The sequence below is a fragment of the Plecotus auritus genome (assembly GCF_963455305.1).
Source record: "Plecotus auritus genome assembly, chromosome: 2".
NCBI lineage: Eukaryota > Metazoa > Chordata > Mammalia > Chiroptera > Vespertilionidae > Plecotus > Plecotus auritus.
In genome coordinates this window covers 221,847,077-221,874,230 of record NC_137771.1, presented here as the reverse complement: position 1 = coordinate 221,874,230, position 27,154 = coordinate 221,847,077, and the positions used below count along the sequence as shown (strand labels likewise).

The following is a 27,154-nucleotide window of genomic DNA, read 5'->3' as shown; positions in this document are numbered from 1 at the left end:
AATTTTTAAAAGAAAAATGTGTAGCCCTGACCGGTTTGGCTCAGTGGATAGAGCCTCGGCCTGTGGACTCAAGGGTCCCAGGTTCGATTCCGGTCAAGGGCATGTACCTTGGTTGCGGGCACATCCCCAGCAGGAGGTGTGCAGGAGGCAGCTGATTGATGTTTCTCTCTCATCCATGTTTCTAACTCTCTATCCCTCTCCCTTCCTCTCTGTAAAACATCAATAAAATATATTTAAAAAAAAAAAAGAAAGAAAGAAAAATGTGAAAACCTTCCTATCTAAGAGTAATATGCAAATTAACCATCACTCCGCTACACCCACAGGCCACGCCCACCATCCAATCAGGAGTGAATATGCAAATAAACCCAACCAAGATGGCTACGGCCACAGAGAGCAGGAGGGAGGCTTGGGTTTCCCCGGCAATGGAGGAAGCCAAGCTTTCCGCCAGCCCTTGCCGGCCTAGGCCTCCACTCAAGGCTACAAAGTTTCAATGACAGAAGATACATAAACCCAAACAGAAATGGCAGCAGCCACGGAACTGGAAAGAGCAGGAGGCTAGGGTTGCCCCCGGCGATGGAGGAAGCCAAGCTTTCCGCACACCCTGGCCGGCCCAGGCCTCGCTTAAGGCTACAAAGTTTCAATTATAGAAGATACATAAATCCCAACAGAAATGGTTGCCGCCATGGAGCAAGCAGAAGGCTTGGCTCCGCTCCAGGCTACAAAGTTTCAATTGTAGAAAATAAATAAACCCCAGATACCAGGGCCTTCGCTTGGGTCGCTGGGGGGTGTGGCCGGCCTGCAAACCACCACAGGCCCCTCGCCCAGGCCGCACCACTCCCCAAGAGAGCCCCCACCCTGATCCGGGACACCCTTCAGGGCAAACCAACTGGCCCCCACCCATGCACCAGGCCTCTATCCTATCTAATAAAAGAGTAATATGCAGATTGACCATCACTCCAACATACAAGATGGCTGCCCCCATGTGGTCAAAGATCCTGCCCCCATGTGGACACAAGATGGCCACCACAAGATGGCCAGCAGGGGAGGGCAGTTGGGGGTGATCAAGCCTGCAGGGGAGGGCATTTAAGGGTGACCAAGCTGGCAGAGGATGGAAGTTGGGGGCAACCAGGCCTGCAGGGAAAGGCAGTTGGGAGGGACCCAGGCCTGCAGGAGAGAGCAGTTGGGGGGGACCAGGCCTGCAGGGGAGGGCAGTTAGGGGGGACCCAGGCCTGCAGGGGAGAGGAGTTGGGGGGGACAAGGCCTGCAGGGGAGGGCAGTTAGGGGTGACCAGGCCTGCAGGGGAGGGCATTTAGGGGTGACCAGGCCTGCAGGGGAGGGCAGTTAGGGGAAAACAGGCTGGCAGGGGAGCAGTTAGGCATCAATCAGGCTGGCAGGGGAGTGGTTAGGGGGTGACCAGGCTGGCAGGCAGAAGCGGTTAGGGGCAATCAGGAAGGCAGGCAGGCAAGCAGTTGGGAGCCAGCAGTCCTGGATTGTGAGAAGGATGTCCGACTGCCCGTTTAAGCCTGATCCTGGTGGGTCCCAGATTGGAGAGGGTGCAGGCTGGGCTGAAGGACACACACCCCCGTGCACAAATTTCGTGCACTGGGCCTCTAGTTACATATAATTACCAAAACCTAAGCTGATTATAAAAGATCCATCTCGTTGTTAAACAGGCTTCTAACAGTCCTTATTAGGCAAGAGTTTGTGTTCCTTGTTCATATTGAAAGTAGAAAAGGAGACACCCCCCACTGGGATGAGGGCTGTGACCTTGTCTTCATTGCACCGTGGGCTGCAGCGAGCCTTGTCTGGAAAGTTTTTTCCCCTTAAAATGACCCAGATTCCTGCTGGCTCTAGAATTTGTGAGCACATTTTGTTTTCCGGTAACAAGTTTATTCTTTAATCTTTCCACTGATTCTGATTAATATTTGCACATAACAAAGGTTTTTTATTTATAGACAAATATATGTGGATGCAGCAATACAAAAGTGCTGCCCAGCCCAATAGGCATCAAGAGAGATGGTGACACAGCCATCAAGAAGGCTGCTTTCTGACTGAGCTCACAGGTCCAGCCCAGGCTTTGTTCTCTCTCTCTCTCTCTCTCTCTCTCTCTCTCTCTCTCTCTCTCTCTGAAAATATGCTGCAGAAAATGAAACTCTGATGTCTCCAAAGATGGTAAACATTCCGGAAGATTAGGAAAATAGCCAAGAATGAGGGGGCAAGAAGAAAAAAAATTTTTTAGCTTGATATTCCTTTTGTTGTTGTTGTTAATCCTTGCCTGAGGATATTTTTCCATTGCTTTTTAGAGTGGAAGGAAGGGAGGGAGGGAGGGAGGGAGGGAGGGAGGGAGGGAGGGAGGAAGAAGAGGAGGAGGAGGAGGAGGAGGAGGAGGAGGAGAGAGAAACATAGATGGGTGGGTTACCTCCTGCACATACCCCAACCAAGGCCAGGGATCAAACTTGCAATTCAGGTGTGCCCTCGACCGGGAATCAAACCTGCAACACCTCAATGCATGGGCCAATGCTCTAACCACTGAACACAGCAGCCAGGGCTTGATGCTCCTTTTTGTGCTTTGTGCTATCCCAAGTGCAGGAGAGCAGTGCACCAGCTCTACTTCCTATCCCTTGGGCATCCATCTTGGGCTCCCCAGGCGGGGCCACAGCAGATCTGTGTCCCTGCAAAGGTCAGTGCAGCCAGGAGGTGGCAGAGGGACCCTCAGCCAGACAACTGAATCTGGGTCCCTTTTCATCTCCCTACCCCACCCCCACTCCTCCTCAGCCAGGTGGTGGATAGAACCCCTCCAGGTGGGAGTGTCCCAGTGGGAGGTGGGGGGGTGCTGAGAGGGCAAGAGGGTAACTCTCTGAAGGGCACGCTGACCACTATGGGCAGATAGGAAGCAGCACTACAGGGCTTGAAGCTTGTTTTCTGTGGCTGATCCTCAGCTTATGATCCTCATAATTCTTCTAGAAAAACCATGGGATGAGTGGCTAACTTGGACACAAGCCTTCCAGGGTTGTCCACAGAGGCCTTGGCCATCCACAGTAGAGAAGGAGGAAATGGTGCAGAAAATAAAAGAAGCATGCCTGCTCTCCGGATGGCCTCAATGTGCCATCATAGAGGTCTAAATAGAGAGGAAAAGGAATATTGTCTTTGTCAGCATTCTCAGAAACAATCGAGTGAAAAAAAATATATATATGTGGATATATATATATATATATATATATACACACACACAGATCTATATCACTATCTATCCTTCAAGAGACTGATTTTAAGGAATTGGCTCATGCCATTGTGGGTGCTGGCAAGTCTGAAATTTGCAGGGCAGGTCGGCCAGCTGAAAATTCTGGTAAGAGCTGATGCTGCTATGGTCTGCTGGTAGCATTCTTCAGGGGACCTCAGAGTGTTTTCTTGTAAGGCCTTCACCTGATTGGATGAGGCCCACCCACATCTTGGAGGGTAATCTGCTTTACTCAAAGCATACCGATTTAAATGTTAATTTCATCCAAGAAATATCTTCAGAGCAATATCTTACGTAGATTTGTGTTTAATCACACAATTGGATACTCTAGCTCAGCCAGGTGGACACATACCACTAACCATCACAGATACCAAAGCTCAGGAAATAGGCCGTGCCAGCTGCACACACTTGTGTCATTTCACAGTTCTGGCTTACTGTGCTTCCTGGTTCGTAGGTCAACACTCAAGGACAGAGCCACACCAACTGGGCAAGGTGGGAATGTTTCTGCAAAAATGAATGGTCAAGCCAGGTGTCACTCAGTGGTTGAGCCTCGACCTATGAACCTGGAGGTCAGGGTTTGATTCCAGGTCAGGGCACATGCCTGGGTTGTGGGCTGGATCCCCAGTAGAGGGTGTGCAGGAGATAGCCCATCAATGATTCTCATCATTGATGTTTCTATCTCTCTCTCCCTTCCTCTTGGAAATCAATAAAATATATATGTACATATTTATATACATATATACACATATACATACATACACACATCCCATATAATAAAAGCATAATATGCTAATTAGACTGGGTGTCCTTCCAGAGGAAGCCAGAGAAAAGCTGGTGCTGGCAGGAGGGGGTTGGCCTACTCTTGCAGGAATTTCATGCATCGGGCCTCTAGTACATGTATATTTAAATGAATGGCTAGTAGGACAAACCCCATGCCTCTGTACTAGGGCGGGTGAGGACTTCCCTTCAAGTCTTGTAGAGCAAGGCCGAGGGCGGGACCCATGGGTGCACTGAGACAGCCTTTGAAAGTCCACCTTGAGATAGGCTACACTTTCCATGTCCCCCCAGGGAAGTCACTTCACCTGTTGATAGGGCCTGCAAGGGTCACCTGGGGGACAGGTGTACTGAAGGCAAAGTGCCGGACCGGACCAGAGGCGTGCCAGCACCTGTGGCTGGAACCCGCACGCCGGGGACAGAGCCCAGGACCAGACCAATTGTTGGGCAGAGACAGGCGGCGACAACTACACCAGCCGCCGCGGCAAAGAGCACACTTACGCACCCGCTGTGCGGTCCGGCCTCGCGCCCACCGGGAGGCGGCGGGGGCTGCACACAAAGGGGGCGCGCGCAGGCCGAGCGGGTTCGGTGGCGGGCGCCCGTGAAGCCAATCTGCAATGGCCTCTGAGGGCAGCGCGTGTCGGCGCGGACCCACCTGTGACGGGAGCGCGAAGTGGGGCTGGTACCTCTTTCCCCACGGTCCCGCCCACCCAAGCCCGCTCCTCAGATCTGACCGGGACGCTGGAAAGAGAGCGGAGGGGCGTGGCGCGCGCCCAGGTCACGCCTTCGCTGCATAGTCATGAGGCGGGAAGCTCGGCTGGCTGGAGGCGGGGCCTGGCTCGGGCGCGAGGCGGGGGGTGGCCGGCCGCAGCCCGCCCCCGCCTCTCTCCCCACCCCCGGAAGGCAGGCCCCGCCCCGCGCCGCTGCGGCGCAGGGACGGGGCGGGGCCCGAGTCTGGATGGCCCCGCCTCCTATCTGAATATTGATGCGGCGCGCGTCGGCGTCGCCCTCCTCCCATTGAGCGAGGCTGTGTCGCGTGGCCTAGCGTCGGCGTGACGGTTGGACGCGGGCGCGGCACTGCGGGTCCCGATTGCTGCAGCCGCTTGTCAGTGTGATGAAGATTGGCACCCAGGTAAGCTGTCACTCAACCGCTCCGCCACCGCCGCCGCTCCGCCGCCCCGTCCCTATCAATCACGCTGGCCCGCCGGCGCCGCAGCCGTCACCCCGTCGCCACCGCCTGGGTCTCCCTGGGCCGCAGTCGCCCGGGAGGGCCGCGCCGGACCCGCCGCCCGGGGCAGGGGGCGGGGAGGGGGTGCTTGTGGGGGAGGGGAGCCAAGGACTCGGGGAGGGGCTTTATCTGCTGGGCAGCCGCGGGGGCGCGCCCACCTTGTTTCTCAGTGTGGGTTAACGGACGCGGAAATTTCTGGAAGCCGCCGCCGCTGCCGCTTGGGGCCCGTTGTGAGGCGCGCGCTCTTAAGCGTTCCTCACGGAGCGCGGCGCGCGCCCGGGCGCAGGCGGGGGCGGGGCAGGGGTGGGGGGCGCGCGGGCGCAGGCGGGGCGGGGCCGGCGTGAGGGGCGCGGGGGCGCGCGGGGGCGGGGCCAGGCGTGAGGGCAGCGCGGCCCCGCGGTTGGTGAGACGGCCGCGGGGGGTGCTCCGCGGGGCGGGAGGCGGGAAGATGGCTGGGGCGGCTGCCGGAGGGGCGCACCCTGGCCGACCCTCTGCGCCTTAGGCGGTGCGCGTCCCACCGGCCCTGCCGGGGTCGACAGAGTGGGGTGGGGGGCGGGTCCGGGGGTGCGGATCTGAGAGGGAGCCGGCTGCAGCCTGACGGGGTGCTGGGCTGTGTGCCTCAGGCCAGGGTTCCCGTTTCTGGAATTAGTTAGGAAGGTATCGCTTATAATAAACGGCCAACTTGAAATAGTGAGTGGACGTGTCCAACTTGGTCAGGCGCTCGCCGGAATTGCACATTCCTTTAGAAGTCGTGAGTCACATCAGAAAAATTAGAAAAGTGGAGCCTGCTTTATTTCATCCTGGGGCTCTGGAAATGCCCTAAGCGGCCCTGCGACACCAGTTAGGGTCTGCTCCTTGAGGTGTGACCCCTCAGTGCCCAGAGGTGTTGCTAGCGTGGGAATCGTGGCCGAGGACTGAAGGCGGGCGGGGGGCGGGGGATGTCCTTAAGCAGATGTGCGTTTAGTGAGTTTGATCGCAGCCTTGCAGCCATCCAGGATGTATCTGACGTGTCAGGTATAATTTAATTTAATAATTTAGATTGTAAGTTCGCTTTCTATAAAAGCTACTGTTTTTTTCCTTAGTGTAAGTGAGCACCTTCCACTTTAGGGTAAACGAAACCTTCGGCTTTAATTGGGTATAACTATGATTTTTCTGACATCGAAAAAGGAATTATATTTACACAATGCATCATGTTGAAATAAATTACATAATATGTTATACAGTACATGCTAGATGTTAACAAAGGAAGAACTGAGGTGAAGTTTGCAGGTAGTTGTTGGTGATGCACTCGAATCTGGTACATTGATTTGGAAGATGGCAGACTGCACATCTACCTGCCTTTCATCATTTTCCCCCTAATTTACTGAGTGGAGAGTGGCGTGTGCATCATCCACTTACAGGATTTGATTGACTGTCCAGTACACCACTGAGCGATGCTGACTGTCCATGCTTTCTTGTCCAGCAATAAAATGCGCTTCCTACTGTAGAGACTTGAAAAGGCATTGGGGTTGGTGAAACTGGTCTAAACAGGACTTGACAGATGAGGTTCTGTGCTTGTGATTTAAGTGTCAGCAGGTGGCATGTTAATAATGCTGAGTGCAAACATCTTGTTGGGCCCTGTCCTCTAGTTTACATCTCTACATCTGTGTCAGTGTGTTGTAACTTTAGAAAAGTACTTCATGAGCAGTAACATTCTAGTTATAACTTTCATTGTTGTTGCAAATTATTAAGCATTTTGAAACGGTTTAAAAGAAATCCTTGTAACTGCTACTGATGCAAAGCATTTGCCCTTGGGAGCCTTTCCTGTGTTCACCTGGCCTCTGGGCTCTCTGTAAAGATGTTGTAGATCAGTGATTTTCAGCCTTTCTCTTCTCATGGCACACTAATTACTAAAATTCTGTGGCACACCAAAAATATATTTTTTGCCAATCTGACAAAAAATAATTGGTTTAACTTTGATTCATTCACACCAGACAGCTATTGCGTTGGCTGTTGTTATTTTTTATTTGACAATCTAAGGGGAAAGGGGTCAGTGCCCCTGACTAGTCAGGTATTGCATGTTTTAAAAATTCTTGTGGTGCACTGTTAAAAAAAAATCACTGTTTTAGATAAAATAGGATCAAGAAGAGAACCCATTATTACTGAAATACAGTTATCAAAACATCGAACCAAACTGGTGATGAAGTTCCTCAGTGCCCTTCATTAGCTGAATTAGTAACAGACTGAGCACTGGCTGTAGTAATTCCTTTGCAGTGGTGAGAAGTGACTGACAATTTGGGATTTCTGAAGCAACTCTAATGCTTTGTGAAGATATTTGTGGTTTCTGTTGGTGAAAAAGCTACAGGTACTGCTGGAAAGCCAAGATTTAAAAAATTTTTTTAATGATTTCAGAGGGAAAGGGAGAGAGAGAGTGATAGAAACATCAGTGATGAGAGAAGCATTGATCAGCTGCCTCCTGCACAACCCACACTGGGGATCGAGCCAGCAACCCAGGCATGTGCCCTGACCAGGAATCGAACCATGACCTCCTGGTTCATAGGTTGACACTCAACCACTGAGCCACACCGCATGGGCTGGAACTCCAGGATTTAATGTCTACCCTCATAATTGAGTGAGTACTAGATTTCAGCCAGAGATTATTGCAAATAAAGATATTTTTTCTCAATCAAGTTCACAGACACCAAGTTCAGAACTTCTGCACCAGAACTCACCTTGTCCTCAGCCCATCCGTTAGTAGGAATATGTGTGTGCCCTGTTTTCCTTCCTAAAATGATGGCAATGGGGACGAGGAAATAAAAACAGTTCAAATAAGGGAACTCAGAACTTAGCAGGCTGGGGTCATGGAGGGTCGAGGGTGAGAGAAGCTGCAGGAGCCACATGGGGGCACTGTCTTAGACCATTGCGACAGACCACACACAGCTGTGATAAGTTAGCCTATTTTGTACAAGCTGTTTAAGAAGACACTGGTGGGGAGGAAAATCATCCTCTACCCTTCAAGTTCTGGCTGGACTAATAATCAAATTAACAGAAGACAGATTAGTAGGAGAAAAACAAAGTTTAGTAACATGTATACTTTGGAGAGACCCAGGAACACTGAGTAACTTGCCAAACTGTGGAAGCCATCATCTTAAATACCACCTTCAGCTAGTGAGAAAAGATGACATTGGGGGTGGAGAGTCTTTTATGGGAGGTTACCAGGCAAAACACAGACAACCAGCCTAAGGTTTTTCTGCAGATTTAAGTCCCTGCCTTCTCTGACAGTGAAAGGACAGGTACAGTGAGGGAAACTCCCTTACAGATGGAGGTTGCCCTTACAAATCTAATGGAGTTTTACAAAGGGTAACTTCTCCTAGGTTTTCAGAGCTTCTTCTAGGTCTGCTGTTTCTTAAAATTAACCAGCCTAAAATAATCAATATGCCAAAGTGGCATATTTGGCATCCCAAACTCTGTTCTCCTTCAATATAGAACATGGAAATACAGTGTAGAAAAAATTTGAACTGGAAATCTTTAGAATAAACATTCAAGTGATGATTGACATGATCATTTGGTGGAAAGGCCTGGTTGCAAAGGTTGTCAAATGAGGTTACTGCATCTGCCATGTTGTCCTGCCCACCAGAGTGTGCAGAGTGCTGCCAGCCACCAGGTACTGGTGTTTTGCCCGCACCTCCCCCCCCCCCCCCACACACACACACCAGTCTATTCATTTTCTGGGAAGTTCACTCAGAGGGTCACATACCTATCACAGCAAATGTGCTTTTTGACAAGGTGGTTTCAAGCTCCCCAGGGATCTTAGAAGGGGACAGCATAGCTTTCTAACTCTATGTAGGATTCCTTGGGGAGAAGGCTCAGCAGTTTTTTCACAATCTTGAAAACTGATGTACCGGGTTGAGAGACTGAAGGCCTGAGCTAGTAAACATTTTGGATTCATTTTGTTGTATTTCTCTAAATGATAGGATTTAGTTATCCTGACAGGTCCAGTATCAGGCCCTGCCTTCCCTTTCTTTAGAGTAAGCTGCTCATTGTGGATTGATGGTGCTCCTGTCTTGGGAAATTTTTCTGCTCAGGATGATGCCATCACCATAAGGCAGGCATCTTTGACACGCCTCTAGCCCAGTAAAGCCATGTGAGGTGGTCGCGGAGTGGCCAACGGAGTGCCAACGGCCTACAGAACAACATGCCGAAGTTTTAGTGTGACTGCTGCGATACATACCTCCCCCATGACTCTCCATCTGTGAGAATGACACACTGCAGTGTAGGAAACACAAAGAGAATGTGAAAGACTACTGTCAGAAATGGATGGAAGAGCAGGCTCAGAGCCTGACTGACAAAACAACTGCAGCATTTCAGCAAGGAAAAATACCTCCTACTCCATTCTCAGCTCCACCTCCTGCAGGGGCGATAATCCCACCTCCCCCCAGTCTTCGCGTCCACCTCGCCCTGGTATGATGCTAGCACCCCATATGGGGGGCCCTCCCATGATGCCAATGATGGGTCCTCCTCCTCCTGGGATGATGCCAGTGGGACCTGCTCCTGGAATGAGGCCGCCTGTGGGAGGGCACATGCCAATGATGCCTGGGCCCCCAATGATGAGACCTCCGGCCCGTTCCATGATGGTGCCCACTCGGCCCGGAATGACTCGACCAGACAGATAAGGAGAAAGGGGAGCCTCTTTCTATCAGGCTTCTATTACTTGTTCTACTTCACAGGAGATCAAGGTGCTGTGACTCTGGGTGTTTTCTAACAGCAGACAAGGAAGACTCACTCCCTCTTCCTATCTAAGAGAGAATAGTGTTTGAGGGGAGTAGTGGGACAAAAAAAAAAAAGATCAATTTTCATTTGTATTGTGAAATGTGAAAATAAAAATGTCAACTCTTTTCGTTAAAAAAAAAAAAAGCCATGTGAGCTGAGGCTATGGGCATGTTTACTGGAAATGCTGCTTTTCTTGTTTGCCACCTGTGGCTGACACAGAATGACTGGCTGTTTAGTCAGGTCTCAGGATGGCAGGGAGCAGGCTAACTTCAAGTCCAGGAGTCTGTGGTCCAACAAGGATAAGGAAAATCGGAATCTAGCGGGATTGCAGGGATCACCATAGTGCTGGGCCTTGGGGCCAGTTTTGGGTCCTGGCAGAGTCTGGCTGCCCACATGGGGTCTTGGCCATCCTTCTCTGTTGGACTCTAACTCTCCACTGTCTATTCCTGCACACTGTCAATTGCATGTTCTCCACCCCCCTTTTAGTTTGGGCCCAACTCTGCCACCTCATCCTCTTCCTCTTTCCCTCCACCCCACCTAGGAGCTGCCTGGTCCTGTCCCCAGGAACGGATGGACTCCTGCCATCTACACAGCTGCCCCCTTTCAGCAGGGTCTGTAGTGGGGTTGGGTCATTCAGAAGGGACTGTGGATTGATAGATACTGTGATTGCAGTATCCAAAACAGTTCATTATTTTTTGCAAAAATAATGCCTCAATGAGACCTTGCTAATCTTTCAATATAATATTTTGTCTAAGACATTTTGTCAAGATTTGTACTTTTTGCATTAAAAAATTAGGAATTTAATTTTGTACTTGTCTAAATTTAGTTATGTGTATATGTATATTTTTTTAAAAAAAGTTTTATTTCAGCAGAATTTCCTGCAGCATAGGTAGAAATACCTCTGCAATCCTCTAGAGCAGCAGTATACCATGGCACTGTTAACATTTGGGACTAGAAATGTCTGTGTGGAGGAGGTTGGTCCGTGCATTGTAAGATTTTAGCAGCATTCTTGGTCCCTACATACTAGAGGCTAGTGGGACCCTAGCCCCAGTTGTAACAATAAAAAATGTCTTCTGATATTGCCCATTGTCCTCTGGGGGAGAAAAGTCTTACCTGGTTGAGAACGACTGACCTAGAACAGCATTTCCCAAAACGTATTGTGTAGAACCCAAGTTTAGTTGGATATGCATACATTTTTATGTATTAATCAGTTAATCTATTTTGTGTTGTGTTTTTAGCCATCATTATTATATACTAGAGGCCCGGTGCACGTATTTGTGCACTGGTGGGGTCCCTCAGCCTGGTCTGCGCCCTCTCGCAATCTGGGACCCCTCGGGGGATGTCGAACTCCCAGTTTCTGCCCAATCCCTGCAGGCCAGGCCGAGGGACCCTACCGGTGCACGAATCCATGCACTGGGCCTTTAGTATGCATGTAAGATCTTTGGTTAATCTCTTCCCGCCCTCCCCCTGCCTCCCTTTCCTCAAATTCTTCAGTCTGTTTCATGTTTCCATGCCTGTGAGTTGAGCGTCTGCCCCCTGGTGGTCAGTGCACGTCATAGCTACTGGTCGAACAGTCGAACGGTCACTTAGGCTTTTTTATATATATATGTTTTTATATATTTACATAATCCAGGTAAATATGTTTTTTATTTTAAAAATTTAAGATCTCTTCACAATTTAATGGTTCTATTTTTTTTCTGATTATTTTATGTCCATGCCTAATGTGGCAGAGCCTTTTGAGCATCTCATTTTTTATATTTTCTGTGTTTATTTTAGCCTCCTCTGGCCTACAAGCTTAGTCAGATCCCAGGGGACCTAAGTAGGATGGTATCACTGCTGGGCCTATTTCTAAGGTGCTGTCCCCCAGCGCAGACAGTGCCCTAGGAAGAAAGATTGTATGTGTGAGGGGCCCTTGCCTTGAAGGAGTGGGGTTTCTGTTTTTCATAAAACATATTCATTGACCCTTAACAATAAATACTACATGAAAGGTTTGAGTATCAGCTTTTTAATGATGCCAATGATAGTCAAGGTCTTAAAAACTGTGATGTGAATTGAAATTCTATCCAGCTATACTAGACCAACCAGCTCAGAATTTACTAAAACAGGTCCTAAACCACTAAAACACCTTTGTGGTTAGAGTTTTACTATGTCTTTAGTGAACATTTGTGGGCTTTTGGCTTGGAAATATGTGTTTTGGACAGATTTTATTTTAACAGAATGTAATATTTATGATTTTATTTTATTTTTTTTGTTAATCCTCACTTGAGCATATTTTTCCATTGATTTTTAGGGAGAGTGGAAGAGAGTGAAAGACAGAGAGAAACATCAATGTGAGAGAAACACATAGATTGGTTGCCTCCTGCACAGGCCCTAACCAGGGCCTGGGCTGGGGAGGAGCCTGCAACCAAGATACTTGCCCTTGACCGGAATCGAACCTGTGCCCTTTGGTCTGCAGGCCGACACTCTATCTACTGAGCCAAACCGGCTGGGGCTATGATTTCATTTGAATATTAAACTTCAAGTGGTACTTCCCCAAGCCTTGTTTGAACAATAAAGTGATTGCTTGGCAGATGTTTTCCTCAGAATGTGTTATTGGCTGAACCCTCACTGGGATGGGGGATGTGAATGAAGCCAGGATAGAAGAGAGGGGACAGGTGGATGACAACTCACTGAACTGTAGTGATGGACAGTTGATTGTCCTAAAAGGTATCTTGGAAAAATCTCTTTTTTTTTTTTTTTGTATAGAATTTTGACAGTTTTCTTGGATTCCTTGACAGCTTTCTTTATTAATAATATTAGCAGGTTTAGTTTGGAAAAGTATCATCAATTAAATATTTTGAGAAAATATTAGCAGCCACAAAGATGTTGGTTGCAAATGTCTCTTGACTCTTGCTGTGTCCCCAGTCCTTTCCTGGCTCCTTAACCTTCTCTCTTCCAGACATGCAAGCTAAAGTTACCATAGACTTTCTTGCATTACTGTTAGTGGAATTGATTGTGCTCATCAGTTTAACAGCTTTGGAGAACAGCCGGGGAGTTGCCCTGCTGAGAAGGAAAGTGGCTAGGTGTGGCAGTTCCGAGCTTTATTGCATTGGGCCTGTCTGTAGATTAAATGAAAATTGCAAAAGACTTGATGTCCCAAAACTGAGTTAGAGAGCAAATTTTTAAAAAAAATATGTGTTGATTTCAGAGAGAAGGAAACATTGATCAGCTGCCTCCTACATACCCCCAATGGGGATCGAGCCTGCAACCCAGACATGTGCCCCGGCCTGGAATCAACGGGTGACTTCCTGGTGCATGGGATGATGCTCAACCAACTGAGCCACACTGGCCAGGTTAGAGAGTAACTTTTTGATGGATAAAAGAAGTTATGAACATGTCTCTATGGACAGATATATTTTAGGCCATGAGTTGGCAAATTGTAGGCCTCTGGGCCAAGTGCCACTAGAGCCATTGTAAAGGAAAAAGAATATACAATAGAAACAGTATGTGGCCCACAAAGCCTAAAATACTAATTAGCTGGCTCTTTACAGAAAAGTGTGCTGACCCCTCAGTCATTTCAGCTGAAACAAATTTGTGTCAGTCTGGATCAGGGGTCCTCAAACTTTTTAAACAAGGGGCCAGTTCACTGTCCCTCAGACCATTGGAGGGCTGGACTATAGTTAAAAAAAAAATGAACAAATTCCTATGCGCACTGCGGGCCCGGGATGAGTCGGCTGCTAAGCAGGACAGGCAGTGGCACCCGGCGGGCCGGATAAATGTCCTCGGTGGGCAGCATGTGGCCCGCGGGCCGTAGTTTGAGGACGCCTGGTCTGGATAAATGGAATCAAACAGTGATTGGTATGTAATGACACCTGTGTAAAAATAGGGCCTAGGTAAATAGCTCTTCAAGTCATAATTAGAATAATAAAGGAATTCATGTGAATAAATATTGAAAGCTAAATCTAGAAATCTTTGCTTTTGTGACCAGTTCCCATTGCTTCATTGCTCCTTTGTTTTTCCCTTTTGCTGGCATTTGAGCCCTGAGAAACTCTGCTTTGCTGAAGTCAGTATATAGAGCTTAATTCTTTCTTATGGGTACCACCTGGTCCAGAAGCAGTTGTTCTGAAACCCAAATGCCACTGGGAAAGCAAGTAGTCTTTCCTTGCCAATGATAGTCAAGGTCTTAAAAACTGTGATGTGAATTGAAATTCTATCCCGCTACACTAAACCAACCAGCTCAGAATTCACTAAAACAGGTCCTAAACCACTAAAACACCTTTGTGGTTAGAGTTTTACTATGTCTTTAGTGAACATTTGTGGACTTTTGGCTTGGAAATATGTGTTTTGGACAGAAATTTTAATCCTCATCCGAGGATATTTTTCCATTGATTTTTAGAGAGTGTGGAAGGGAGAGGGAGAGACAGAGAGAAACACCGATGTGAGAGAGATACATCAATTGGTTGCCTCTCGCATGTCCCCTACCAGGGCCGGGAGCCTGCAATCAAGGTATGTGTTCTTGACTGAAATTGAACCTGGGACCCTTCAGTCGCAGGCCAACGCTCTGTCCACTGAGCAAACTAGCTAGGGCTAATATACTTATTTTAAAAATGTTCAAACCCAGGAGATTATAATGTGCTGAAACAGCCTCACTGGTCACTATTGGAGAAGGATAGGGAACTAGCACGTTGTTCTGAAAATTGATAAGCAGGGGGAAAGAAGCAACTCTTAAGAAACCCCATAATTGGGGTTGCAGTGTGGAGAATGGACTTGGAGTGGGAAAGCATGACCATGGGAGACTGTGCTGAGAGTTCAGAAAATGGCAAGGTGATGGGGGAGCTTGTTTAATTTGCTGCATCATAGCATCAGGGAGATATTTCTTTCCTTTTCAGTAACTTGTGTTACGGTGTTTTGGAGGTGCCTACTTCCAGAGTTTGTCAGGAAATGCCACTTCTTCACATAAACACCAGGCTGTCATTTTTTTCTTTGGATTTGTTAGTGTTTGCAGAGCAGAGTTACATGCGTGTGCAGCATGGGCATCCTTGCCATGATTGAAAGTCATTCGTGCTGTTTACCTGATCATTGCCTTTTTCAACTATTCTCTTAAATGGTGTTTCCCATTTTGAAGGACACCATAATTCATAGTTTGAATTGATGAAATTAACATTTGCAGGCATCAAAATTGAACGGATTGTCAAATACTGTCCTGATTTTCTTACGAGTTCTACAGTTATCTTAGAAATAAAGTTATTGTGTTCTTAAAAATAATGTGTAGAAGAAATGGGGCTTCAGAGCCAGAGTCTGACCTCACAAAGGTATCTTAACCTCTTTGTGCTTCTGTAAGATGAGGACAGTGTTACAAAGCATCTGCTAGCATGTTCTGGTTCCTATTAGTGGGAACCCATTAGTGGCATAAAACAACCATTTTATGATGCTCATGGATTTGAGGCCAGGAATTTGGAAAGGATGCAGTGGAAATGGCCTGTGCCTGCTCCACAATGGTTGGGTCCTCAGCTAGCAATACGCAGGGGCTGGGAGTGGCTTGATGACTGAGGGCTGGAGTCTTTTAGAGGAATTTTCTCAAATTTGGAAGTTGATACTGGCTTTCAGCTGGGGTCGTTGACCAGGACTCTTCTATGATGACTCTACATGTGACCCAGGCTTCTTCACAGTATTGGGGTTGGGATGGGGGAGTGTGCTTTCTCACAGCATGGGGGCTTAGGGCATCAGAAATAAGTGTCCAAAGAAGGTAGCAGCTGCTTCACACTTATGACCCAGCCCAGCAGTCGCACACCATCGCTTCCACTGCATTCTCCAGGTTCCAACTGAGTCTCTAAGGTCAGCCTTAAAAGTGTCTTATGTAGGTCTTGAATATGAGAAGGTATTTCTTGGCTCATTTTCCCTTTCCTACTCTCACAGCCCCGTTGTGATACTGACAGGACAAAGTGAAGATTAAACGTAGAACAAATTCTCTGTACGTTTCTGCATTAACATGGACTATATATGTAGCTAGAACTGTGACACGGAGCTTTGAGACAGTGTTCTTCCAAAGCTGTAGAGATTTTATCTTGCAAGTGCTTCTGCTTTATCCAGCCCAGGCCACCCAGAGTCAGTGTGCCCATGTTTAAACAAGAGAACACACGACTGACCACAGGTACAGTGTGTTTGAAAAACAGCACCAAAACCCCAGTTTCACCAGCACTTTGCAGGGATTGATTGAGTTAGGAGAGATTTTTGTAAAAGAATCAAATTCTATTGCTTCCTGCATTTTGGGCAATTTTTCTTCAAGCCCTGGCAAATCTAGTGTCTTATTTCTTCTGTTCCAATGGCCTATTTATCTATTGTGTTATTACACACTTTTATGTTATTTCTGTAGTCTTGTAGGATACTTTAAAATTTGCAATTTCTTAAATCTTTTAAGGATAATTTAATTATTCATGGACCTTGATTCCACCGTATACATTTTAGGATAGGTTTTTTTTTAGTTTCTAAACAACAGGAATTTTTATTGGTATTACAGCTGCAAGATTTATAGATAACTACATGTACCAAGAAAACCAGTAGACTCTCCATAAACTGTTAGGACTAAAGGCCCTAGTGAAGTTGGCGGGTACAAGGTTAGTCCATACAGATTAGGGGGCACTTTTTTATCCAGCAGTCTACCACAAAGTATAGTGACAGTGAGATATTTTTGACAGCAGCAGGAAAAACTAAAAATGTTTAGGAATTAATTGAACCATGAGTACAGGAGACCTCTGTAGGAGAGGACCCAGGCTCTGGACGAGGGACACCTGACACCATAGAGGTGTCTCCTGGCCAAATTAATCTGTCAGGACTTTCTCAGCATTGGTATAAAGGTGTTTCTTGTTTTGTTTGCTGCTCTATCCCAAGCACTTACAACACAGCCCACACGGAGAAGACCTTCAGTAAGTCTTCGTGGACTGAATGACGGGCACAAATGCTAACAAATCTGGGCCCTGCCTTTCAGTTGGCAGGCTACTGTGAGACTTTCTATGCTGCTCCTGGATTTAACCACCATGCTGATGATTGATGATGGGTGACTATAATCGATTTCACTGTTCCTCTATGGATGACATGTAGGTTCTGTTTCCATTTATTATTAATATGGATAAAAAATATTAGCATCTAGCTTTTGATGCTAATTTCTCTCTTATACCTTTTCACTGAAAAAGAAATTATGTCTTAAATCAATAATGCAATTAATTATACATTTTAAGTTAAAATCAAGGCTAAAATTTAAGATTAATTTGTCATATTTTCTTAACTATTAAAGCACCATAAATGTCAAATACCTAGATTATTATGAACACCAAAATATTAAAATCTAAATCTTTCACAGGGTTTAACGATACCATTAAAGCACTAAGTCATCTCAGACAAGAGTGGGCAGACCACACTGGCTAGAGAGCTGTGGCCGGGAAGAGAGATGAGGCCTTGCCAACTTCAGGGCCTTCTTCTGACCTGCATACGATACCTTCTTTTCTAGTCTCTATGAGCTTCTGAGCCAGCTGGAACCTTCCCAGATTCATCCCTATTGTCTGAGCAGGAAAGACTTCACCACCGGATCAGTTTCAGCTAATCGTTTATATCTGGGACTTTTTGATAAACTTCTCTTATTCCAGTCAGCCTAGACGAGAAAGCTGAAAAATACTAAAATGTCAGTCTCTTAGATTTGGCCCATATTTCATATTTTTGTCTGCCTTTAAAGTCATAGCCTGAATGCTACAGTTTCTGGTTGATTGAAGAAAAATGCGATATTTTTTCATGACTGACTGTACATATAGTCACATTGTTTTCCAAACCAGTCATGCAGTTTGTGAATTCTAGGACTCCTTCAAAGTTCCAAGTTTTACTTCATCTTTGCTGGCAGTATAGTTGTTTTAAATTTAATAATTGCTAGATAAAAAGTATATTATTTTAAAATTATATATTAGTATTTTTTTTAATTACTAATGAGTTTTACTATTTCTGTACATGAATAGTGGAAAGTTGTGCTTATTTCATTTGTATTGGTCTAGCTGGAACTCTTGAAAGGGTACCAAAGTGACAACTTCAACAAATTATCACTGGGTGAAACTTGTATAAATAATATTCTATGTCTGACCCTTGAACACCATGGGATTATGAGTACATTGGGTTGGCAATTCTTTGACTTCGATTTTAGAGCCCCAAGTGATGTTAGGAAATTAAGGCACTGTTGTTTGAGTTTGAACATAATAGATACTTACTTTCTGTAACGGGGGGAAGAAATGGGGATTAATTGATTGTTTCTTAAACTCAAGTTAGCCGTTGGTTTTTACGTAATGCCCATTAAAACTATTATGGTAAAGAAAGATGAGCTTTGTTGACCATCATCCTTGGGTCAGATGCTTTCATTTATTTTCCAGTTGATGATAGGTATCAGTTAGTCACTCAGATTCTGTCTTGGGTCTGCCTGAGCCAGCGATCTGAGGGTCTATAGCTGAGCAGATCAACAGAGGCCTTGACCAGAGCAGAATGCCACCTCCTAAGCCCAAGAAGTCTGCTGAGATGAACCTTGTGAATTCTGCTGAGACCTGTTTGCCTGCCAGTCTTGCAGGTACCAGTCGGTGTTACATTATGCTAGAGTGGAATTTGGAAAGGAGCTCCACAAATTACGAGCAACAAATTTGCAAATGGCTCTTCCATGTGGTGGCACTGGTTGCAATGTCTACACACACACACACACACACACACACACACACACACACACACACCTGTTGGCAGCCGTCTTGAGCAGATGGTGCCATCTGCTGATAACTTCTCTCCAGCTTCTTTGATGTTCTGTAGGAATATTGGTCACAATGGTACTCTGCCTGTATGTTTATTGAACAATACACTATAGTCATATAGAATTTCTTTTTTTAAAATTCCTCACATGGTGTTTTGTTGTAGAGAGAGCACATATTTTCAAAACTTTTGACACAAATTTCAAAATTTTCCTTTAGAATAGTTGTACTAGTTTGTATCAGATATTGAAGTTTTAACCAGTTTTGATAGAGGGACTGCAAATCTATATGTTTTTGAAATAAAATTCTGACTCCCCCCCAGTATTTATTACAGGCATTTTAAGACACAAAAAGTTAGAAGAGTCATCCTCTACCACCTCCACTCAGCAGTCGTTGAGTTTGGCCACAGTTTTTATAAGTTGTGTGTGTGCTCTTATTGACCATTTAAAGTAAACTTTGGAGGCCTTGTCCGGGTAGTTCAATTGGTTAGAGCAGTGGTCGGCAAACACATTAGTCAACAGAGCCAAATATCAACAGTACAACGATTGAAATTTCTTTTGAGAGCCAAATTTTTTTTTTTTTTAATATATTTTATTGATTTTCACAGAGAGGAAGGGAGAGGGACAGAGAGCCAGAAACATCGATGAGAGAGAAACATCGACCAGCTGCCTCCCGCACACCCCCCACTGGGGATGTGCCCGCAACCAAGGCACATGCCCTCGACCGGAATCGAACCCGGGACCCTTCAGTCCGCAGGCCGACGCTCTATCCACTGAGCCAAACCGGTTTCGGCGAGAGCCAAATTTTTTAAACAAACTTCTTCTAACGCCACTTCAAAATAGACTCGCCCAGGCCGTGGTATTTTGTGGAAGAGCCGCATGTGGCTCCCGAGCCGCAGTTTGTCGACCATGGGGTTAGAGCAGGGGTGGGCAAACTTTTTGACTCGAGGGCCACAATGGGTTCTTAAACTGGACCAGAGGGCCGGAACAAAAGCATGGATGGAGTGTTTGTGTGAACTAATATAAATTCAAAGTAAACATCATTACATAAAAGGGTACAGTCTTTTTTTTTTTATTTCAATAGTTTTATTCATTTCAAACATTTTAACAAGAAGAATGTAAACACTAATTATTATAATTTGAAACTTCAAAAAAATGGAGGAATCATAGCACAATAACATACCTTATATTGAAGATGGCAATGGCAAAATAAAATTGCCTAACAAAGGAAAGGTACAAAAGCCTTTCAAATTAAACTTAAATATAATAAAATAATTTAAAACTAAAACAAATAGAAAAGAACAAAATGTGTAAACAGTAAATTAAACATTTTCTTTAGTGCAACTTCCAAATTATTCCCGGGATGTAGATGTAGATGGCAATGTAGACTGGGTTGAAAGGTTTTTGGTCTTTAAAACATCAACTTCAGTGGGAACAGTGTTGTTGGTCTCCTTTTTAGCTAATGCTCTGATACTGTGCTCTCCAGGGGCGTGTCTCCCTACATCACCACCATAACGTGTCTACGCATTCCCAGGGTGATGTCGGGGGACGCATCCGCGGGCATTACAAGGAGCCTCTGGAAGATTGAGAGGTTGTTCCTTCTACTGAATGGGCGGATATAAATCCGCCCACTCAGAAGAAGGAGCTGCGGGTGGCCGTGTTTCCCGACGTTGCCATGTTAACACTGCTGCTGGTGCTGGTGAAGGAGCGGAGGGGAGAGCAAGAGAACCCTCTGCTCTTTCGGCTCCGCAGGCCGGATAGAACAGCCGAACGGGCCGGATCCGGCCCGCGGGCTGTAGTTTGCCCACGGCTGGGTTAGAGCGTCATCCCAATACGCAAAGGTTGCAGATTTGATTTCTGGTCAGGAAACATATACAAGAAGCAACCAATGACTGCATAAATAAGTGAAACAACAAATCAATGTTTCTCTCCCATCTCTCTAAAAAATTTTTTCTTAAATCGATCAAAATATTTAAATAATAAAAAAAAACTGTGGCTTCACAACCATACCCCTAAACATCTTAGCCCTTGCTCTTCAAAACAAAGATGTTTCCATTAGCATACAGCATTATCACACCATCTTAACACTCAGTCTCTCATGCTGACTTAAATCAACTTTATATATATATATATATATATATATATATATATATATATATATATATATATATTTCAGAGAGGAAAGGAGAGGGAGAGAGAGGTGGAAACTTCAGTGATGAGAGAGAATCACTGAACAGCTGCCTCCTGTACGCCCCCCCACTGGGGACTAAGCCTGCAACCTGGGCATGTGCCCTAACCAAGAATCAAACTGTGACCTGGCTCATAGGTCGATGCCCAACCACTGAGCCATGCCTGACTGGGCTCTTTTGTCTCTTTTAAAAAAATTTTTTTTTAAATATATTTTTATTGATTTCAGAGAGGAAGGGAGAGGGAGAGATAGAAACATCAGTGATGAGAGAGAATCATTGATTGGCTGCCTCCTGCACGCCCTCCACTGGGGATCGAGCCCGCAACCTGGGCATGTGCCCTGACCGGGAATCGAACCGGTGACCTCTTGGTTCCTGGGTTGACGCTCAACTGCTGAGCTACACCTGGCTGGGCTGACTCTTAATTCAGAACAGTTCCCTTGCCTTTTTAAATTTGGTTTGTGGGCACATCCTCAGGATTAGGTAGATCTCTCCAGTGTTCCATTCTGTGTCCTTTTTGGGAGTCCCATCATGTTCATTTGTCTCATTACTATTGGTGTGACTTTTTACCTTTTGGGAGCTGCTGTGTGAGGGCAGGGTCAGGCAAGGGTCAGCCCTGAGACTTGATCTGCAAGGGCGGTTTGGACCAGATTTGCACTTTGGAAAGTGGAGAATGGAGGGAAGGAGGGTAAAATTAGAGGCCACAGGATCTCCTTCCCTGATCAAGGTGTGGGCCGTGATACAGACGTATCTCTGCCCTGAGGCACAGGGCAGATCACGGCACCCTGGAGAGCAGATGAGGGCACTGGGAAGAGGGCCAGGTTTTCGTCAGGGCAGAGACCATTGGGAGATACTCAGGTTGGCAGACGTGTGGGGCCTCTCTCTCAAGATTTGGGGTCTCAGGGCAGAGAGGGCAACATCGTGATGACTACACATGAGCTCCCTTCCCAGCAGTGGGGTTGCCAAGTCTCACTGCTCCATGGTGTAATGGCCTCTTTAGTGAGAAGATATCTTCAGACTGAAAGATGAATTAGCCAACTTCATAGAATATAATGGAATTTATTATAGGGTAATTTTCTTATGGGAAGATTAGGGCTGAAGCAGACAGAGGACCTAGCAGTTTTTTGCAAATTATACAACGCCCCCCCTTCCCCAAGACACCTGTTACTGCACTGTTTTTATAATATAACTCAGGTACTAATGATTGACAAGACAAAGGGACAAATAATGCAGTAGCACCAGGAGCCATCCCTCCTGGTGGTTGACACTGTCACCAGTTTGATATATATTTCGGTAGTCGACCATTACTAACAAAAGTGTTTATGGTTCCATTTTAGGGAATACAGATAATCATTAACTAGAAGGCTTTGATATGCTTACTAAAGACAGGTTGATCAAAAGCCACAGCATGAAAGGACACGAAAATAAAGATGTTATTTGTTCACACCTACATCTATGCAATGGATTCTCTCCCCTCCCCTCCCCATGTGAGGGTGCTCAGCCTTTCGGTTCCTTCACCCTCAGCTATGTTAACATGGCTGACATCCCCTCCTCAGCCCTCCTCCTCCACCCATGTGAGTGGCATCTCTTGATTCTAGTCTTGTCCTGCTGGCTGCCGCTCCTCATTCTGGGTTCCCTCTTCTTTCCAGCTTTCTTACATGGCCCACCTCCTCTCTCTTCCTGGGTGGTCTCATGCAGTTTGGTGGCTTTACCTACTGCCTTAGGGTCCTGGGGTTGCCGTAACCAAGCCCTACTAATTGGGTGGATGAAAACACAGGAATGGATTCTCTCAGGGTCCTGGTGGCCAAACCTGAAATCAAGGTGTTGATGGGGCCACACTTCCTCTGAAGGCTCAGGCCTTCTACCACCTGGTGGCTGTGTGTTCTTGGCTTACAGCAGCATTGCTCCAATCTCTGTCTCCAGTTTACATAGCCTTCCCCTCAGTTATGTCTCAGATATTTTTCTCCCTTCTCTTTTTTAAAAATAATTTTTAAAATTTTTTTTATTGATTTTTTAGAGAGAGAGAGGAAGGGAGAGGGGGAGAGAGATAGAAGCATCAATGAGAGAGAAACATTGATTGTCTACCTCCTGCATGCCCCCTTACTGGGGATCGAGCCTGCAACCTGGGCATGTAACCTGACTGGGAAATGGGATGACGCTCAACCAACCGAACCACACCGCTGGGCTTCTACCCCCTCTTAAAGGATATCAGTCATGGGATCCTGAGCCTCCCCTCAAACCAGGATGATCTCATCTCAAGGTCCTTAATAATCACATCTGTAAGGACCCTGTTCCAGATAAGGTCCCGTTCACAGGGACTGGGGGTTAGGATGGGTATATCTTGGCACAGTGTGACCCCCTTTGCACATATAAACCATACCCTGATGATTACTGAGTTTATATTTCTTGGATTTCTGAGAAGCATCTCACACCTAAAATGTCCTGACTTGCTTTCTCTTCCCAGGCCATAGAACCTGTTCCTCACCATCTGCTCTTTACCGGGACATGCAGCTCTGCTCTGCTAGTTGCTCAGGTGGGAACTTTGGACGCTTCCATGACCCCGCTCCCACACCCAACCCCAGGCCATCTGCAAACCCTGAGCTCTCAGTCCCCCTTGTCCACATGGCCCCCTGCCTGTCCATGGCAGTACTTCCCCACCCTCTGTGTGTTCCCCAGTCACGTAGCCTGTCCTTCACAGTCAGAGGTACCCTCCTAAGACTTAAATCACCCTTCTGCTCAGACCTTCCCAGGAACACCAGTCTTCACTCCGGCCCATGAGTCTGTGTGAACTGGTTCCGTGTCTCCCACTCCCTTACCTTCACTCCTTCACCACTCTGCTCAGGCACATCAGCTGACCCATGTTTCTCCCAGGCACTATCAGTAGCCTTGCCCCCAGTCATTCTCTATCCCCACCTGGTTTTCTTCCTCTCAACATCTTCTGACACTTACCTGTGTGTTGCCAGGAAAACAAACCATTATTCGCATCTCCGTATTACATACAGATGTTAGAAGAGTGCCGGCTCAGCCTCCCTGAGCACATCTTTGTCATTCCAGTCTGAACTCCAGTCTCCCTGTCTCAGCAGCCCCGATCAAGTCCTTGAGGTCTCAGTACCAGTATCTTCTCAGAGAGCTTGCCCTGTCACACGTCAGGGAGCCCCTTCACTCATCTCTGTTCTGACACCCTGTGTGCTACCTGACCTTCCTCGTGTTTATGGTCCCGCAGCCCCTGGCCTTGTCTGCCAGGAAAGCAGGGCCTCCCTAGAACAGTGTCCTTCCTGCATGTTTAGACATTCACTAGACACTTGGGCAAATGAATGAGTAAATCCAAATGACTGAGAAGTATGATAGCAAGTCAGGCCCTGTGTAAGAATAAACGTGATCACCAAGTAAGTAGGGTGATGCTGAGTAGGATTTGGCGTAAAGACAGGTTTTTTTTCCATATAAAAATATGTATTTAAAAAATTACATGAATGTTGTGGAGTAGGGAGGGCAAAAAATGCACTGCAATTGTTAACTGATGCTTTTCTGCTTTTATTTTCCAGATACCATTTGCTTTTGACTCAAGATGATTTGATGTCTTATAATAAACTTATTAACCATGATGGCTACACAGACATTAAGCATAGACAGTTATCAAGATGGGCAACAAGTGAGAGCTTAAGTTTTTATTCTGTGTTTTAATTACAGTCAGTCGACTTGGTACTAAAATACAAGCAATGCTTTTGCATATTAATAGTTCAACTTCCGTGAGATTGCAGGTTCAATTTTAGTATATTATTCATTTAATATAAGTTCAAATTATTTTCTAAATAATACCAAGATTGCTAGTAATTTTGACTCCCCTAAATCATACTTACTTGGGCATTTGCCTTTTTTTTTTTTTTTTTAATAGAGCCACAGTCACTCCCTGGCCCAGCTACCATGCCCCAAATAAAGCTACAGCCTCAGCCCTCTCCACATCTGCTCTTTGCCTGGAAGTGGAAAAAAGTCAAATTCCAAACCTCCTTATCTTCGTTTCCCCTATTCACAATACAGACCAGGCAAGGGGCCTGGGCTGAGCTATATGTGGGGTAGGGTTACTCTGCCTCCTCTTTCTGTGCAGTCAGTGTAAGAACACAGCCTGTGGCCCTGGCCTGGTAGCTCAGTTGGTTAGAGTGTCGTCCTGATATGCCAAGGTTGCAGGTTCGACCTTGGTTCAGGGCACATACAAGAAGCAACCAATGAATACATAAATAAGTGGAACAGCAAAATTGATGTTTCTCTCCCTACTTCTCTCTAAAAGATAAAAAATAAAAAGAACACAGTCTGTGGTAAGCACCAGGAGGCCTAGGAATTTGCCATTTTTATGTCAGTGTTAGCAGGGCCAGTGATGAACCTGTAACCCAGGTACTTGCCCTTGACTGGAAATCAAACCTGTGACCCTTCGGTGTGTGTGCTGGCACTCTAACCACTGAACCACCAGCCAAGGCTGTGGGTGTGGTTTCTTCTTTTAAATATACACCAAGTGGCCAGATTATTATCTCTGAACACATAGTAATCTGGCCACTCAGTATATATATATATATATATATATATATATATATTCATGCACCGGGCCTCTAATACATATATATACATATATATACATATATATACATGAGGCCCGGTGCATGAATTTGTGCATGGGTGGCATCTGGCCAGCCTGGCCAGGGGCGGGGACATGGGTGGTTGGCTGGCCTGCCTGCTGGTCAAACACCTGGTCGAGGGGACAATTTGCATATTAGCCTTTTATTATATAGGATATACACTGAGTGGCCAGATTATTATGCGTTTAGAGATCATAATAATCTGACCATTCAGTGTATACAGGCAGTCCCCGGGTTACGTCGGATTTGACTTACATCGTTTCGTGGTTATGTCGCCATCTCCCATTTATTTATAAAAAAAAAGTTCCATCATTTCAGCATATGTACATATGTGCTTTATGTTTATTATTTACCACAAGTAAAGGTCAGGAATTGTTACCTTTCTTTTAAATTTTTTTTACTGTTTCACTTCATTACTGCTGTGTATGTGCTCCATGTGAGTGATGTAGGTGCTTATGTAGGTAGGTTCCGACTTACGGCGAAAATCAATCGAGTTACATTGCGCTGTAGGAACGGATCTCCAATGTAACCCGAGGATTGACTGTGTTGATTTCAGAGAGGAAGGGAGAGGGAGGGAGAGATAGAAACATCAATGATGACAAAGAACCATTAATTCGCTACTTCTTGCACACCCCCTACTGGCATGTGCCCTGACCAGGAATCGAATTGTGACCTCCTTTTTTATAGGTAGACACTCAACCATTGAGCCACACTGGCTGGGATGTGGGTGGCTTCTTGACAGCCCTCCCACTGTCTGTAAGTTGTAGTTTTACGTGAAGTTACCCTGGTGTTTTATGTTCTGTGATCTGAAGGATTGGGAAGGAGGGGGCTTACTGAGTCCTATGCAGCTTCTCTTGGGACACCTGAAGTTTTGGGAATGCTCTGTGTGCTTCCAGAGGGGCCTTTCCCTTTTTTTCTCAGGAGCTTGGGAGCTGATTTCCATTGAAGACATTCAGCTCTGTCTTTGCTTCCCACCTACCTCATAATCAGGAGGCAGGAACAGAATGCCCATGCCAGGAGCTCTCTTCTCACCCTCCTTGAAGATTTTATTTGTTTGTTTTTGTTAATCCTCACACCTGAGGATATTTTTTTCATTGATATTTAGAGTGGGAGGAAGGAAAGGGGAGAGACAGAGAGAGAAACATTGATGTGAGACAGACACATCAGTTGGTTGCCTCCTGCACACACCCCGACCAGAGATGGAGCCTGCAACCGAGGTACGTGCCCTTGACCAGAATCGAACTCGGGACTCTGCAGTCCATGGGCTGATGTTCTATCCACTGAACTAAACCAGTCAGGGCCTCCTAGAGCAGTAGTCACCAACTTTTCAGACCTCGTGGACCACCGATTGGCCACCACTGTTCCAGAGGATTTTAGTGAAATCAACCAATTGATCAAATCTGGGTAGGGTCAACTCACCGTAGGAAGTCACAGCCCCCCCATTGGTGAGGCTCCAAATGGGCTTCTGGTGGGCGGTTAGGACCTGAGTCTGGCCACCCCAGCCTTGCTGACTCTCATGTCTTTTCCTTGGTGACCAGTTTTGCACCATTTCTGGTTTAGTTGCCGTTGCTTTTGTTTGCTTTTGTAGGTTTTTAAATCTTTTTAAGTGCT

The 27,154-nt window shown here is 46.2% G+C and overlaps 1 protein-coding gene and 1 pseudogene across 9 annotated transcripts in view; both read left to right on the top strand.

Annotated features, from left to right (window-relative positions):
* The first annotated feature begins 4,989 nt into the window (after nt 1-4,989).
* The window catches only part of PKNOX1 (PBX/knotted 1 homeobox 1), a 67,096-nt gene continuing 44,931 nt past the window's right edge, over nt 4,990-27,154 (top strand). For 4 of the 8 annotated variants that reach the window (XM_080656430.1, XM_080656427.1, XM_080656424.1 and 1 more), the window contains exons 1-3: nt 5,046-5,144; nt 23,383-23,451; nt 24,461-24,567. In XM_080656430.1, the coding sequence (XP_080512556.1) occupies nt 24,517-24,567 (51 nt within the window). In that variant the 5' untranslated portion in view covers nt 5,046-5,144; nt 23,383-23,451; nt 24,461-24,516. Of the gene's footprint in view, nt 5,145-18,373; nt 18,565-23,382; nt 23,452-24,460; nt 24,568-27,154 lie in introns of those variants that run through there. The other 4 variants (XM_080656426.1, XM_080656425.1, XM_080656431.1 and 1 more) reach the window with 4 other exon arrangements.
* Nucleotides 9,415-9,892, top strand: LOC308242216 (U1 small nuclear ribonucleoprotein C-like; annotated as a pseudogene). Its single transcript has one exon. The product of its transcript is annotated as a U1 small nuclear ribonucleoprotein C-like (transcript).